The 13,787-nt window shown below is 35.8% G+C and overlaps 1 protein-coding gene across 2 annotated transcripts in view; it reads left to right on the forward strand.

Moving 5' to 3' along the window:
* The window catches only part of Usp32 (Ubiquitin specific protease 32), a 153,022-nt gene that overhangs the window by 108,017 nt on the left and 31,218 nt on the right, over positions 1-13,787 (forward strand). For both annotated transcript variants that reach the window (XM_081768800.1, XM_081768801.1), the window contains exon 23: positions 555-719. In XM_081768800.1, coding sequence (XP_081624926.1) covers positions 555-719 — 165 coding nt within the window. The remainder of the gene's footprint in view (positions 1-554; positions 720-13,787) is intronic.

Consider the following 13,787-nt stretch of genomic DNA (forward strand, 5'->3'; position numbering starts at 1 on the left):
GACTCACTCTGTATACTGAAATAGCTATACGGAGTGCAGCAACCGGTCAATTTTAATCTACAAAAGTTCTAGTTTACCAATCTACTTTCTTGTGCCAGTAAGAAGCCAAGTCTCTAGCAAATACAGTAAAGTAGCCAAATTCTTCAGCCAAGATAAGTTACGATATTGATTATGCCAAGTTCTTGAAATAAATTTCCTCATTCTCAAAGTATTTGCAGACCTTGGCCAGCTGGATACAACAGATATGACTAGTATTGGCTGAAGAATTTTGGTGTATTGATGATGTAACCTGCGAGCCAACCCATAGCAATACTTTATGAATGAGGAAATATATTTGAAGAACTCGGCAGAATCAATATCATAACTTACTTTGGTTTAAGAATTTGGATGTATTGATAACTTTACTTTATCGTCCGGAACTTGGCTTCATTTTGATACAGGATGTTTTGGATTGGAATGTATTTATACTCCTCCTCAGTCTTTTATAAAGAGTATATTTTGATAAGTTAATATAATCTGAAGACCTATTAATGCTTTCTTCTCCGTTGTTTCAGACCTCCGTTCCACCAAATGCAGAGGATTTGTTGCATTGTCGACATCCAAGCAATGCGAGTAGTACAAGCCATAGTACGGCGGCATTAAGTAGCAGTTTAAGTAGTAATGTATCTGTTAGTGGTGATAGTCATCAAGGTTTTATCGTAGCTTTCCATAGAAAAATGGTAAGTTGAAAAGTTGTATATTTTATTTCTATTTAATTGTCAATATCCGGGAACAATTAAATCGAGAATTTTATAAGTGTATATCACTGGAATAGTACTCCCAATACAAGTGTGCACCAAATATTTACTACTTTCTAGAAAGTACTTAGCGAAAAATGTCGTATCTTATAATTTGAAGTAGAACATTTTTTTTCTGTAATGTACCGCGTAGAAGATTCAAAATATAAGTATAAATTATTTTAGTATGTTTGATTTTCGTATTGTGGAAGTAACTATCTATCTTCAAATAACGATGATAATAATAGTTTAATAAAAATAATAGCCTGATCAGTGACACAGAGAAACTATTAATATTTCTTAAAATTAATAAATATTTTAACAGTTAATGTTTAAGTGCGTTTTTGTGATACTGTAATGTTTAGAGTGTACTGACTTTCCAAAGATGAGTTATTATTTCGGAACTTTGCCGTAGATGAGTTTTATGAGCTTAAATTTGTTTAAAAAAATAATTGGATGTGGACTTAGTTTTGATTCCACATTGCTTATAACGAATGGATTATTATGCAAGTGAAAATGGATTATTATGTTGATTTGGTCATGCATCCTTCATAGCGTTTGAAATAGTGTTAAGAACACATATTATTTTTAAGTTTAAAAAACATGTTTATTCATGAAATTAATTTCAAGGAAAGAATGACTGGTGCTACAAATACGAGCATTGGGAACCACATTATATTCCGTAGGAGTACTTTTATGTGGCTTGTAACAGCATATAAAAGAAGACACTTTTCACGTATCGCCATGAGCTACTAGATTTTTTCAGAGAATATTTGATCAACGTGTCCACATTGTGGAAAATCAGTGAAGGGCAGGAAAAGTCAGGGAAATTGCAGATTGGTTAGGGAAAAATCGATATACGGTCATTGTTCAATTAGTGAATTTATGAAGTAGTGTTAATTTCTTTACTGTTAGTAGATTACTGGATGCAAAATGTGGTGTCTCTGAAATAGTTGTTGAAACTAATTTTCTGCGAGAAACATCTAACTGCATCCTGGCATGTTTGCTCAAAGGAGTAGACGCTGTTTTACAAGAATTCCATGGTGGCATGAGAATATCTGGACAAGTAGCTGAGAACGCGAAGAAACAGTATCTCCAGCTCACAGTGAAAGCTCAGACTGAAGGATTTAAGGAACACTTCAATGATTTCATAGTAAAGGACGGAGATGGTATTGGATTTGATGATTTTTTTTACTTACTCTTAGGAAATCAGAAGGACTTCGTTGACTCATGGTCTGTTATGAAGCTGTATTGTATCTTCTCTCACGGAAACGCATTCGTTGAAAGTGGTTTTTCAACAGGATGGAAAAATCATGATTTTTTATTCAAATGAAATCTTTCTCCTCGGATAATACAAGTCGCGAACTGAAGATAAAACATTAAGAATTAGTTTTAAATGTTAATTATTCCATTTAAGTGAACGTATTGGGGTTGAATTTTGAATGAATCCACAATCGTTAACGTATTTCAATCCCAAACAATGTTTTTTAAGCATTAAGGAAAAAGTACAGCAACGTTTATCAACATGACAATTTTTTTCTCACAAAAGTTACTGATATTTGGCAGGGGCATATTTTTTAAAAAAAATCGAAACTAGCTTGCGGCACTAAATACATAAATTACGCCTAAAGTTATAAAATCTAAAAATAAAATAAAAAAGTTTCAGAGAGAGGAGTTAACGACTTAAAAATTCTATGTTATGAAGAGAAGAAAGCAGGATTCCCGCGTTACCCGTTCAAAACGGGGTTTTCCGTAATCATCCTCTACATGACACTCGTTTTCATACTGTGCTGTACATACATTGGAGTCTCATTGTGTTATGATTATTATCTTCCATAATCGAAATAACAAAACAGAAACTGAATTTTACTTATTTTCACTTAAAATTAATTTATTTCGCAATTTGATTTAAATCAACAATAACCTTTTCGTTTGCCCATCTAAAAATCCCTAAGGAACGCAGCACGAAATCCATTACACAGATTATTAAACACAATTTAAACGAAACTGTGTCAACAGATTGTTCATCTCGTCTAGGAAAAAAAACACACTCCAAACTTAGCGAAAAGAATAGAAGCAAAAATTTCTGACTTTGATACCAGAGGGACCGTAAGGTTGTTAAGTTCTGATGATATTTTTGCTCCAATAAACGAGGAAACATTTCTCGATCTCAAAAGCAAACACCCAGCTCCTTCCAGGGATCTTAATTTACCCGATCCTCCGAACGACCTTGACCCTAAAATCATAGTGAATAATGGAATGGTGTCAAAAGCTATTTATAGTTTCTCTAGTGGTTCTGCATCAGGGATTGATGGTTTGTCACCTCAGCATTTAAAAGATCTTATTTCCAAATCGACAGTGATACGGCATCATATCTGCTGGAACAAATCACAAACTTAATAAATCTCATACTGAGTGGAAATGTCAATCTTGAAATATGTAAATACTTTTTTGGTGCAAATTTATGTGCACTTCGAAAGAAGGATGGAGGACTTAGACCCATAGCTGTTGGGTGTACATTTAGACGTTTAGCATCTAGGACAGCAGTTTCCTCTGTGTATGCCAAATGCGCTTCTTATTTGCAGCCTCACCAACTCGGATTTGCGACGAGAAAAGGAAATGAAGCTATTATACATGCCACCCGCAGTTACATACAAGCACATAAGAATTCTAATAACGTAATTCTCAAGGTCGATTTCAAAAATGCCTTCAATTCCGTGGAAAGAGATATTATGCTATAGCAAGTGAAACAAGTATTGCCTCAATTATATTCATTCTTTTGGCAAAGTTATGCTCAACCGTCAATCTTATTTTTTGGTGAGCGAACGATTCCATCACAAGTTGGCTGTCAACAAGGTGATCCAGCTGGTCCAATGCTCTTTAGTTTGGCCATCCACCCAATAGTTCGCGCTTTATCGTCTGAACTAAATATCTTCTACTTAGATGACGGTAGCTTAGGTGGTTTTCCATAGTCAGTTTACGAAGACATGAAGACTCTAATAGAAGAATCTAAAAAACTTGGTCTGGAAGTTAATCCGTCTAAATGTGAACTTTTTTCATGTCTGGGAATCCAAGCAAAGAAGTTGAATCCTAGTTTCAAGAATTGTTACCTGGGATACGAACGGTACTTAAAAATGCTTACTTAAACGGTACTTAAACGGTATCTCTCTTAGGATTACCCCTCCTTGAGGATTGATATGAAGAAACTTTTGATGAACATTTAAATAGACTAAAAATTGTAACTCAGCGCCTGAAGACTTTACCAGCGCATATCGCCTTTTTTTCTACTTAAGAATTGCCTGGGAATACCGAAACTGATCTAGTTTTTACGAACCACTCCCACATGGTCCACGCCTTCCAAGGTACTTCAGCTTGATAATTGTTTGAAATATGCATTACAGTCAATCATCAATTATTCTTTGAATGAAAATCAATGGACTCAAGCAAGCTTACCAATTCGCTTAGGAAGTCTAAGTGTAAGAAAAGTCTCAGATTTAAGCCTTCCAGCTTTCCTGTCCTCATGTTTTGGAGTGGAGTCACTTGTCTCCAACATATTAAACATTCCAGTTGACAAAGTGGAAATTCATCACCTGGCGAAGGGATTGGAGATATGGAATAGTATCTACAATAATGAGACCCCCGCTATATTGGATTTACAACAGAATTAAGATAAAATTATATTAACAACAATAATTGCTAAAGAATTGGTTCATGAAAATGCATTTGATATTGCCCGTTTCAAATCCTTACAAAGGAAAGAATCTGGTGCATGGCTACAGGCTACACCGTCAAGAAATATTGGAACTCTCTTAGACAACAACACGTTTCAAATTTGTGTCGCTCTACGTCTCGGCTTAAATATCTGTTACAGTTTCAAATGTACATGTCAAAAACAGGTTGATGAAAAAGGCTTACATGCACTAAGCTGTTCTAGGAGTGGAGGTTGAATTTCTCGTCATGGAGAGCTGAATAATATAATAAGACGAACCCTTGCCAGCATTGATGTCCCAAATATTTTAGAACCATCTGAAATGTCCAGAGATGATGGGAAACGACCAGATGGAGGGACATTAATCCCTTGGAAAATGGAGCAACGACTGGTATAGGACGTCACCTGTGTGGACACATTTGCACCTTCCCATTTAGCTGGGTCCATTTAGTTGTAGTGCGACATCTTCAAATTTGAATTTTAAGTAGCTCAGAATTTTGTCCAATTTTTGTCCACCCAAGAAAAAATTTTGTACCATTAAAATAAATGAGGGAGGGCCATTTCAAAATTTGGGGCACTTCGATCACCTGTAGTGCGACATCTTCAAATTCGAATTTGAACTAGCTCAGAATTTTGTCCAATTTTTGTCAATTTTTGTCCACCCAAGAAAAAAATTTGTACCATTAAAATAAACGAGGGAGGGCCATTTCAAAATTTGGGACACTTCGATCACCTGTAGTGCGACATCTTCAAATTCGAATTTGAACTAGCTCAGAATTTTGTTCATTTTTGTCCACCCAAGAAAAAATTTTGTACCATTAAAATAAACGAGGGAGGACCATTTCAAAATTTGGGGCACTTCGATCACCTGTAGTGCGACATCTTCAAATTCGAATTTGAACTAGCTCATAATTTTGTCCAATTTTTGTCCATTTTTGTCCACCCAAGGAAAAATTTTGTACCATTAAAATAAACGAAGGAGGGCCATTTCAAAATTTGGCCGAACCATTTAGCTGTAGTGCGACATCTTCAAATTCGAATTTTAAGTAGCTCAGAATTTTGTCCCATTTTTGTCCACCCAAGAAAAAAATTTTGTACCATTAAAATAAATGAGGGAGGGCCATTTCAAAATTTGGGGCACTTGACCAACTCGTTTCGAAGAATTAACAATATCAGTGTCATCTACGAGTTTTGCACCCCCACAAAATGTCGATATTTCATTTTGTACCCTCACAGTTAATGAGAAATCTAAAATTCAAAACGTCGAATTACCATTAACTTGGAACGCTACCAATTCGTATTAAAGAATTAAGAACATCAGCGTTTTCTACGAGTTTTGCACCCTCCGAAAATACCAATATTTCGTTTTATACTCTTACAGTTAATGAGAAATTCCGAATCACCATTAACTTGGAATGCCACCAGCTCGTTTCAAAGAATTAAGAACACCAGCGTCTTCTACGAGTTTTGCACCTGCAGAAAATGTCGATATTTCATTTTGTACCCTCACAGTTAATGAGAAATTCCGAATTCAATATGCCGAATTACCATTAACTTGGAACTTTTTCGTACTGAAGAATTAAGAACACCAGCGTCTTCCACGAGTTTTGCACCCTCCGAAGATTTCTATATTTCATTTCGAACCCTCCCAGTAAATGAGAAAAGTAAAATTCAAAATTTCGAATTACAATTAACTTGGAAAGCCACCAATTTGTATTGAAGAATAAAGAACACCAATGTCTTCTACGAGTTTTGCACCCGCAGAAAATGTCGATATGTAGTTTTGTATCTGACAGTTAATGAGAAATTCCGAATTCAAAATGCAGAATTACAATTAACTTAGAATGCCACCAATTTGTATTAAAGAATTAAGAAGAACAGCGTCCTCTACGAGTTTTTCACCCTCATAAAATATCGATATTTCGTTTTGTACCCCGATAGTTAATGAGAAATACTGTATTCAAAATGCCGAATTACCATTATTTTGAAACGCCATTAATTTGTACTGAAGAATTAAAAACACCAGCGTCTTCTACAAGTTTTGCACCCTTAGAAAATGTCGATAATTTATTTTGTACTCTCATAGTTAATGAGAAATTCAAAATTCAAAATGCCGAATTACCATTAACTTGAAACGCCACCAACTCATTTTGAAGAATTAAGAACACCAGCTTATTCTACGAGTTTTGCACATCGAAATAACTTCGAGCAAACAATTGGGTGTAAAAGTGAAGGGGAACGCAAGTGGACGCCGTTACCCCGCTTCCAAAAACTATCTATGGCGTTAAAAGTTAATGACAATATCTATGGCATTCTCTACTTCCTTAAATAAAAAAAAAAAAAAAAAAAAAAAAAAAAAATATATATACAATTGACAAAGATAGGCACAGGGAACAGCGAGACCTCATGTGTCCTCTTCCTTTTCAGATGCACTTTCACCTATGCTAATAATAAAATAATGTACTTTATCAGTATACTTAGTCATATTTTAACGTAATTAATTGAACTATCTTGTAACATAATATCTACGTCTTAGTACAGTTTAATTAATTATTCATTACTAAACTATCCTTTTGCTAAAATATGTTGTTTTACTGTAGACAAAATGTGATTTGTGACATGTTGAATTTGAATTCTTCGTTAACTGACAGGACACAAAACGAATTATCGGCATTTTCTGACGGAGCAGGACTCATAGGAAACGCTTATCTTATTTCTTCAAAATGAGTTCGTGCTGTTTCAAGTTAATGATAATTAGGCACTTTAAATTGAAAATTTCTCATTAACTGTAAGGGTACAAAATGAAATATCGACAGTTTCAGAGAATATAAAACTCGTAGAAGACGTAGAAGTGTTCTTAGTTCTGCAATACGAATTGGTGGCATTCCAAATGAATGATTATTCGGCATTTTGAACTTTAAATTTATCATTATCCACATTTTCTGAAAATGCTAAAACGGCAGAAGACTCTAATGTTGTTATTTCTTCGAAATGTGTTGTTGGCTTTCCAGGTTAATGTTATTTCGGCATTTTGAGTTTGGAATTTCTCATTAACTGTGAGGTTACAAAATGAAATATCTACATTTTCTTTGCGTGCAAAACTTGTAGAAAACGCTGGTATTCTTGGTTCTTCAATACGAATTGGTGGCGTTCTAAGCTAATGGAAATTCGACATTTTGAATTAGGAATTTCTCATTAGCAGCGAGGGTACATAATGAAATATCGACATTTTCGGAGGGTGCAAAACTCGTAGAAGACGCTGGTGTCCTTAATTCTTCAATACAAAATAGTGGCGTTCCAAGTTAATAGTAATTCGGCATTTGGAATTAGGAATTTATCATTAACAGTGAGGGTACAAAACGGAATAGCGACATTTTCTGAGGGTGCAAAACTCGTAGAAGACGCTGGTGTTCTTAATTCTTCAGTATAAAATAGTGGCGTTCCAAGTTAATGGTAATTCGGAATTTCTCATTAACGGCGAGGGTACAAAATGAAATATCGACATTTTCGGAGGGTGCAAAACTCGTAGAAGACGCTGGTGGCGTTCCAAGCTAATGGAAATTCGACATTTTGAATTAGGAATTTCTCATTAACAGCGAGGGTACATAATGAAATATCGACATTTTCGGAGGGTGCAAAACTCGTAGAAGACGCTGGTGTCCTTAATTCTTCAGTACAAAATAGTGGCGTTCCAAGTTAATAGTAATTCGACATTTGGAATTAGGAATTTATCATTAACAGTGAGGGTACAAAATGAAATAGCGACATTTTCTGAGGGTGTAAAACTCGTAGAAGACGCTGGTGTCCTTAATTCTTCAGTACAAAATAGTGGCGTTCCAAGTTAATAGTAATTCGGCATTTGGAATTAGGAATTTATCATTAACAGTGAGGGTACAAAATGAAATAGCGACATTTTCTGAAGGTAGAGGACGCTGTTGTTCTTAATTCTTTAATACGAATTGGTGACATTCCAAGTTAATGGTAATTCGGCATTTTGAATTCAGAATTTGAAGATGGTCACACTACAGGTGATCTAATTGGCCAAATTTGAAATGACTCTTCCACGTTTATTTAAATTTTACAGAAGTTTTGTTGATAGTAAAAATTCACTAAGTTCTGAGCTACATAACATTCGAATATGATAGTGTTGTCAACGGCTCGAGCGGCTCGGCTCACGGCTAAGTCACTACCGAGCCGAACCGAGAATTGAGCCGAGCCAACAGATCTCAAAACCGAGCCGATCCGAGCCGAGAAAAAGAGAGATGATGGCTCACCTGAGCCGAGCCGAACTGAGCCGGTTCGAGCTGATGACTCAATTCCGCCGAATCAAACCGAGCCCATGGCTCAGGTGAGCCGAACCGACCCAAGCCGTGGCTAACCTGAGTCGAGCCGATGGGTCGCCTGAGCTGAGTCGATGGCTTATCGCAACCGAGATGGCTCCTGCCGAGCCGAACAGGTTGATAACACTATAAAGATGTCACACTACAGGTGTTCGAATAGGCCAAACTTTGAAATGACCCCTTGATGTTTATCTAAATTGTAGAAAATCTTTTACTGGTGATAGAAGAAAGTACAAAATTTAGACGAAATTGTAAGCTTGTTAAAAGCTTTAATTTAAAGATGTTACACTACAAATAATCCATGTGGCTAAAATTTAAAAATGTCCCTAATTCGTTCTTTTAAATATTACAAAATTATTTTTGGTTCTACAACAACGTAAAACAACGTACACGCATCGGACAAAATTATGAGTTAATTAAAATTAGGATTTAAATATTGTCGCACTACAAGTCATCGAATTGGCCAAATCTTGACATGACCCTCCGTCGTTTATTTGAATGGTACAAAGTTCTTTGTGGTAAAAGAAATGTACTTAGTTCTCACTTGTCAGTTAGTCAAAATTCGAATAAAAGATATCGCACTACAGGTGACCGAAGTGCCCCAAATTTTGAAATGGCCCTCCATTGTTAAATTAAATGGTACAAAATTTTTTCATGGTGTTACAAAAATGAACAAAAGCTAGACTAAATTTTGAATAATTAAAATTAGAATTTGAACTTTATCACTACAAGTGATGTAAGTGGAAAAATTTTGAAACGGCACTAGAGACAAAAATTGGACAAAATTCTAAGTTAGTTGAAATTCGAATTCGAAGATGTCGCACTACAGATGATCGAAGTGTCCCAAGTTTTGAAATGGCCCTCGCTCGTTTATTTTAATGGTACAAAATTTTTTCTTGGGTGGACAAAAATGGACAAAAATTGGACAAAATTCTGAGCTACTTAAAATTCGAATTTGAAGATGTCGGACTACAGCTAAATGGTTCGGCCAAATTTTGAAATGGCCCTCCTACGTTTATTTTAATGGTACAAAATTTTTTCTTGGGTGGACAAAAATTGGACAAAATTCTGAGCTACTTAAAATTCGAATTTGAAGATGTCACACTACAGCTAAATGGTTCGGCCAAATTTTGAAATGGCCCTCCCTCATTTATTTTAATGGTACAAAATTTTTTCTTGGTTGGACAAAAATGGACAGAAATTGGACAAAATTCTGAGCTACTTAAAATTCGAATTTGAAGATGTCGGGCGCTACAGCTAAATGGTTCGGCCAAATTTTGAAATGGCCCTCCCTCGTTTATTTTAATGGTACAAAATTTTTTCTTGGGTGGACAAAAATGGACAAAAATTGGACAAAATTCTGAGCTACTTAAAATTCGAATTTGAAAATGTCGGACTACAGCTAAATGGTTCGGCCAAATTTTGAAATGGCCCTCCTTCGTTTATTTTAATGGTACAAAATTTTTTCTTGGGTGGACAAAAATGGACAAAAATTGGACAAAATTCTAAACTAGTTCAAATTCGAATTTGAAGATGTCGCACTACAGGTGATCGAAGTGTCTCAAATTTTGAAATGGCCCTCCCTCGTTTATTTTAATGGTACAAATTTTTTTCTTGGGTGGACAAAAATGGACAAAAATTGGACAAAATTCTGAGCTACTTAAAATTCGAATTTGAAGATGTTGCGCTACAGCTAAATGGTTCGGCCAAATTTTGAAATGGCCCTCCCTCGTTTATTTTAATGGTACAAATTTTTTTCTTGGGTGGACAAAAATGGACAAAAATTGGACAAAATTCTGAGCTACTTAAAATTCGAATTTGAAGATGTCGCACTACAGGTGATCGAAGTGCCCCAAATTTTGAAATGGCCCTCCCTCGTTTATTTTAATGGTACAAAATTTTTCCTTGGGTGGACAAAAATGGACAAAATTCTGAGCTAGTTCAAATTCGAATGTGAAGATGTCGCGCTACAGGTGATCGAAGTGTCCCAAATTTTGAAATGGCCCTCCCTCGTTTATTTTAATGGTAAAATTTTTTTCTTGGGTGGACAAAAATGGACAAAAATTGGACAAAATTCTGAGCTAGTTCAAATTCGAATTTGAAGATGTTGCACTACAACTAACGAACCCTTGCCAGCATTGATGCCCCAAATATTTTAGAACCATCTGGAATGTCCAGAGATGATGGGAAACGACCAGATGGAGTGACATTAATCCCTTGGAAAATGGGGCAACGACTGGTATGGGACGTCACCTGTGTAGACACATTTGCACCTTCCCATTTAGCTTTATCATATAAAGAGGCCGGAAATGCTGCTGAGACTGTCTGTAAGCGGAAACACACGAAATATTCCAAATTAAAAGATCATATGTTTTTTGCCTTTGATACGGAAACCATGGGAGCTTTTAGCAAGGAAGCTAGGAAATTCCTAAAGGAAATCGGATTGAAATTAAATCTCAAGACAGGAAATCCAAGAAGTGCACAATTTTTATTTCAACGCATTAGTCTAGCAATTCAGCGAGGTAATGCAGTTAGCATTTTAAGTTCCTTTCCTTCTTCTAAAATGGAAGCAATTTTTTATTTGAAATGAACCAGAAATTATAAACATTTTGGAAAAAAATGATTTTTATTTAAAAACTCAGGTGATTTAGATCTTGATTTAAATCAGTCCACCCTATTTTTCAATTAACAAAAATATCATTGTTGAGAACTTACAAGAAGAATCGCTGGTGACTCAACGGACCATATATGATTCTGTGATGAGAATAGGTGGATCGTCAGGATTAACAATTCCAAGAGGTATGATAAATTCAGTGAAAAGTTCAGTGAGACCATATCAGGTGTATTTGGAAAAGAAAAGAGAATTGAATGTTGCAGAGGAGAAGAGGAGAGAGAAACGGAAGATTCAGCAACAATTAAAGGAGCTGGAGGAAGAAGAGAAGAAAATTAACTACGGAGACAACAAGAAGGATATTCAGATCAATGAGAAGAAAACTGTGCGAGAAAGGATGAAAACAAGTTGTTAAATGGGTTGCATTTAACAACTGCACCCGTAAAGGTATGTGTTACATAATGTTTTCCTTTGTGATCAGTAAAATCATGTATGAACTGTTTATTACTATAAGCAATATTATAATGCTGTGTAATTGGTATTATAATGTGCAAGCATATAATGTGTAAATTTTTCTTATCTTAAGTACTCTGTACACTGCACACTTTCATTTGTAATTTTACATTTTGTGTAATATGTAATCAATATCGGCCTAATGTATATATTTGTAAATTTATGTTCTTTTAGATTAAAGAAAATTGAAAAAAGAAAGAAACAGCAGCGTAGATTGAACAAGGCCAACTATGGGGAAGGTAGAGGCTGGGGTTTCTGTCTTTTTTCTCTATTTTTAAATTATTCAGTGGTCAGGAAAATCTGGAACTTTCGTCATGGAAAGTCAGGGAAAAGCAGGGATTTTTTTTTTTTCAAATTGTGTGGATGCCCTGTTGATAATATGAATTTAAAGAATCCTTGAGTGAGAAGGGAAAATTAGGGACGGTGGAAGCTGTGTAATTAAATATTGTGTACCGAGTGTCGTGGGAAATAACATAAAAAACTTAAAAAAATATTTTATAGGGTTATTTTGTAACATTAAAACTAAATAAATATTGATCTCTACTAATGTAAATCATTATCTATAAATGTACAAAATGAATTGGGACCACGTTCTTTATTTAATACACATTGGTATGTATACAGAAGTCATTTCAGATCTACCGTGATGATTCGAGGATTCACTTACCTCATGAAATTCCATAACGCCACTATGAATGATGACGACGTGCAATAGTCCACTGGTGAAACATCCGGAGACTTCACTGAATGTGAATGAGGGGAGTAGCACAGTTAAAGTTTGTGATGAAGGAAAAAGACTGTCGAGTGAGAGATGTGGCCGGATGCCTTCTCTCAGTGCAGCTATATCCGATTTCTCTCTCTCTTTCCTATACAGACGAAGGAGTGCCGATAAATTGGTGTCAGGACGTTAGTCTGATAATTATTGGAATTGATTGGCATTTTTGACGACACGGTGTCTTCAGCTTCCCATTGTAACAGTAACCAGCATCGATTGTAAATCTCGTGTCAAAACTTTCCCTACCTTCACGGTACCATCTCTGGAAGTCTTTAACTCGCACTTTTTGTAGAAAATCGCACGCGGCTTATTAGTTATTTTTCTTTTGAAGTAACATACGCCTCGTCCAGTGTAACAATGTATTTCCGCTTATAGGCCTCTAAATGGTGCTCATCAGCTCATCGTTAATTAGTGCAACGTACCGCAGTGTGTTTTGGCAAGAATTCTGGACACGTCCTTCTCAACACTTCTCCAACTTGAGATCACGACGGATGATTGTTTGAATTGTCTTAGATGTTCCAGCAGAGTTTGTAATACTTACCTGGGTTTCTTCTCTGTGACAAGAGCCTGAACTTTCCGAAGAATACGTTGTGTAGTGCTCTCAGCAGGACGCAGGTGTGCATGTTTCTGCCTTACATAGCTCCTAATCTTTTCTTTCCTTTTCAACTCACGTGCTATGTCATAGTGAATCCAGGTTCTGTGCACATTTTCATTATCACACCATAACTGTATTTGGCTTTGGAAAACGCTGTTAGGTAGACTTCTTAGTAGGGATCGACCTTCGGTGGCATTCTTTAACTCGAACGTTCAGCACGCCTGCCGATGACAAACTCCAGTGTATTTATACGATGGCTGGGTTATTCACTTCGTACGGGGTGACGCTGTTATCGTTTGTGAAAATCGTCACTGTCGAAAACAACTCTTATATAAATATCTTGTGTTAGTTTCCAACTACCTACAGGAAATTTTTAAGTGGAAGTTGTAAAAAGGTAAAATTAATTGGGAAATGTGTACTCTAGATAATAAGTAATTGATCACTCAAGTTGCGTTAAACTAAACATTA

The sequence above is a fragment of the Thermobia domestica genome, chromosome 8, assembly GCF_964235325.1.
Source record: "Thermobia domestica chromosome 8, izTheDome1.hap1.1, whole genome shotgun sequence".
NCBI lineage: Eukaryota > Metazoa > Arthropoda > Insecta > Zygentoma > Lepismatidae > Thermobia > Thermobia domestica.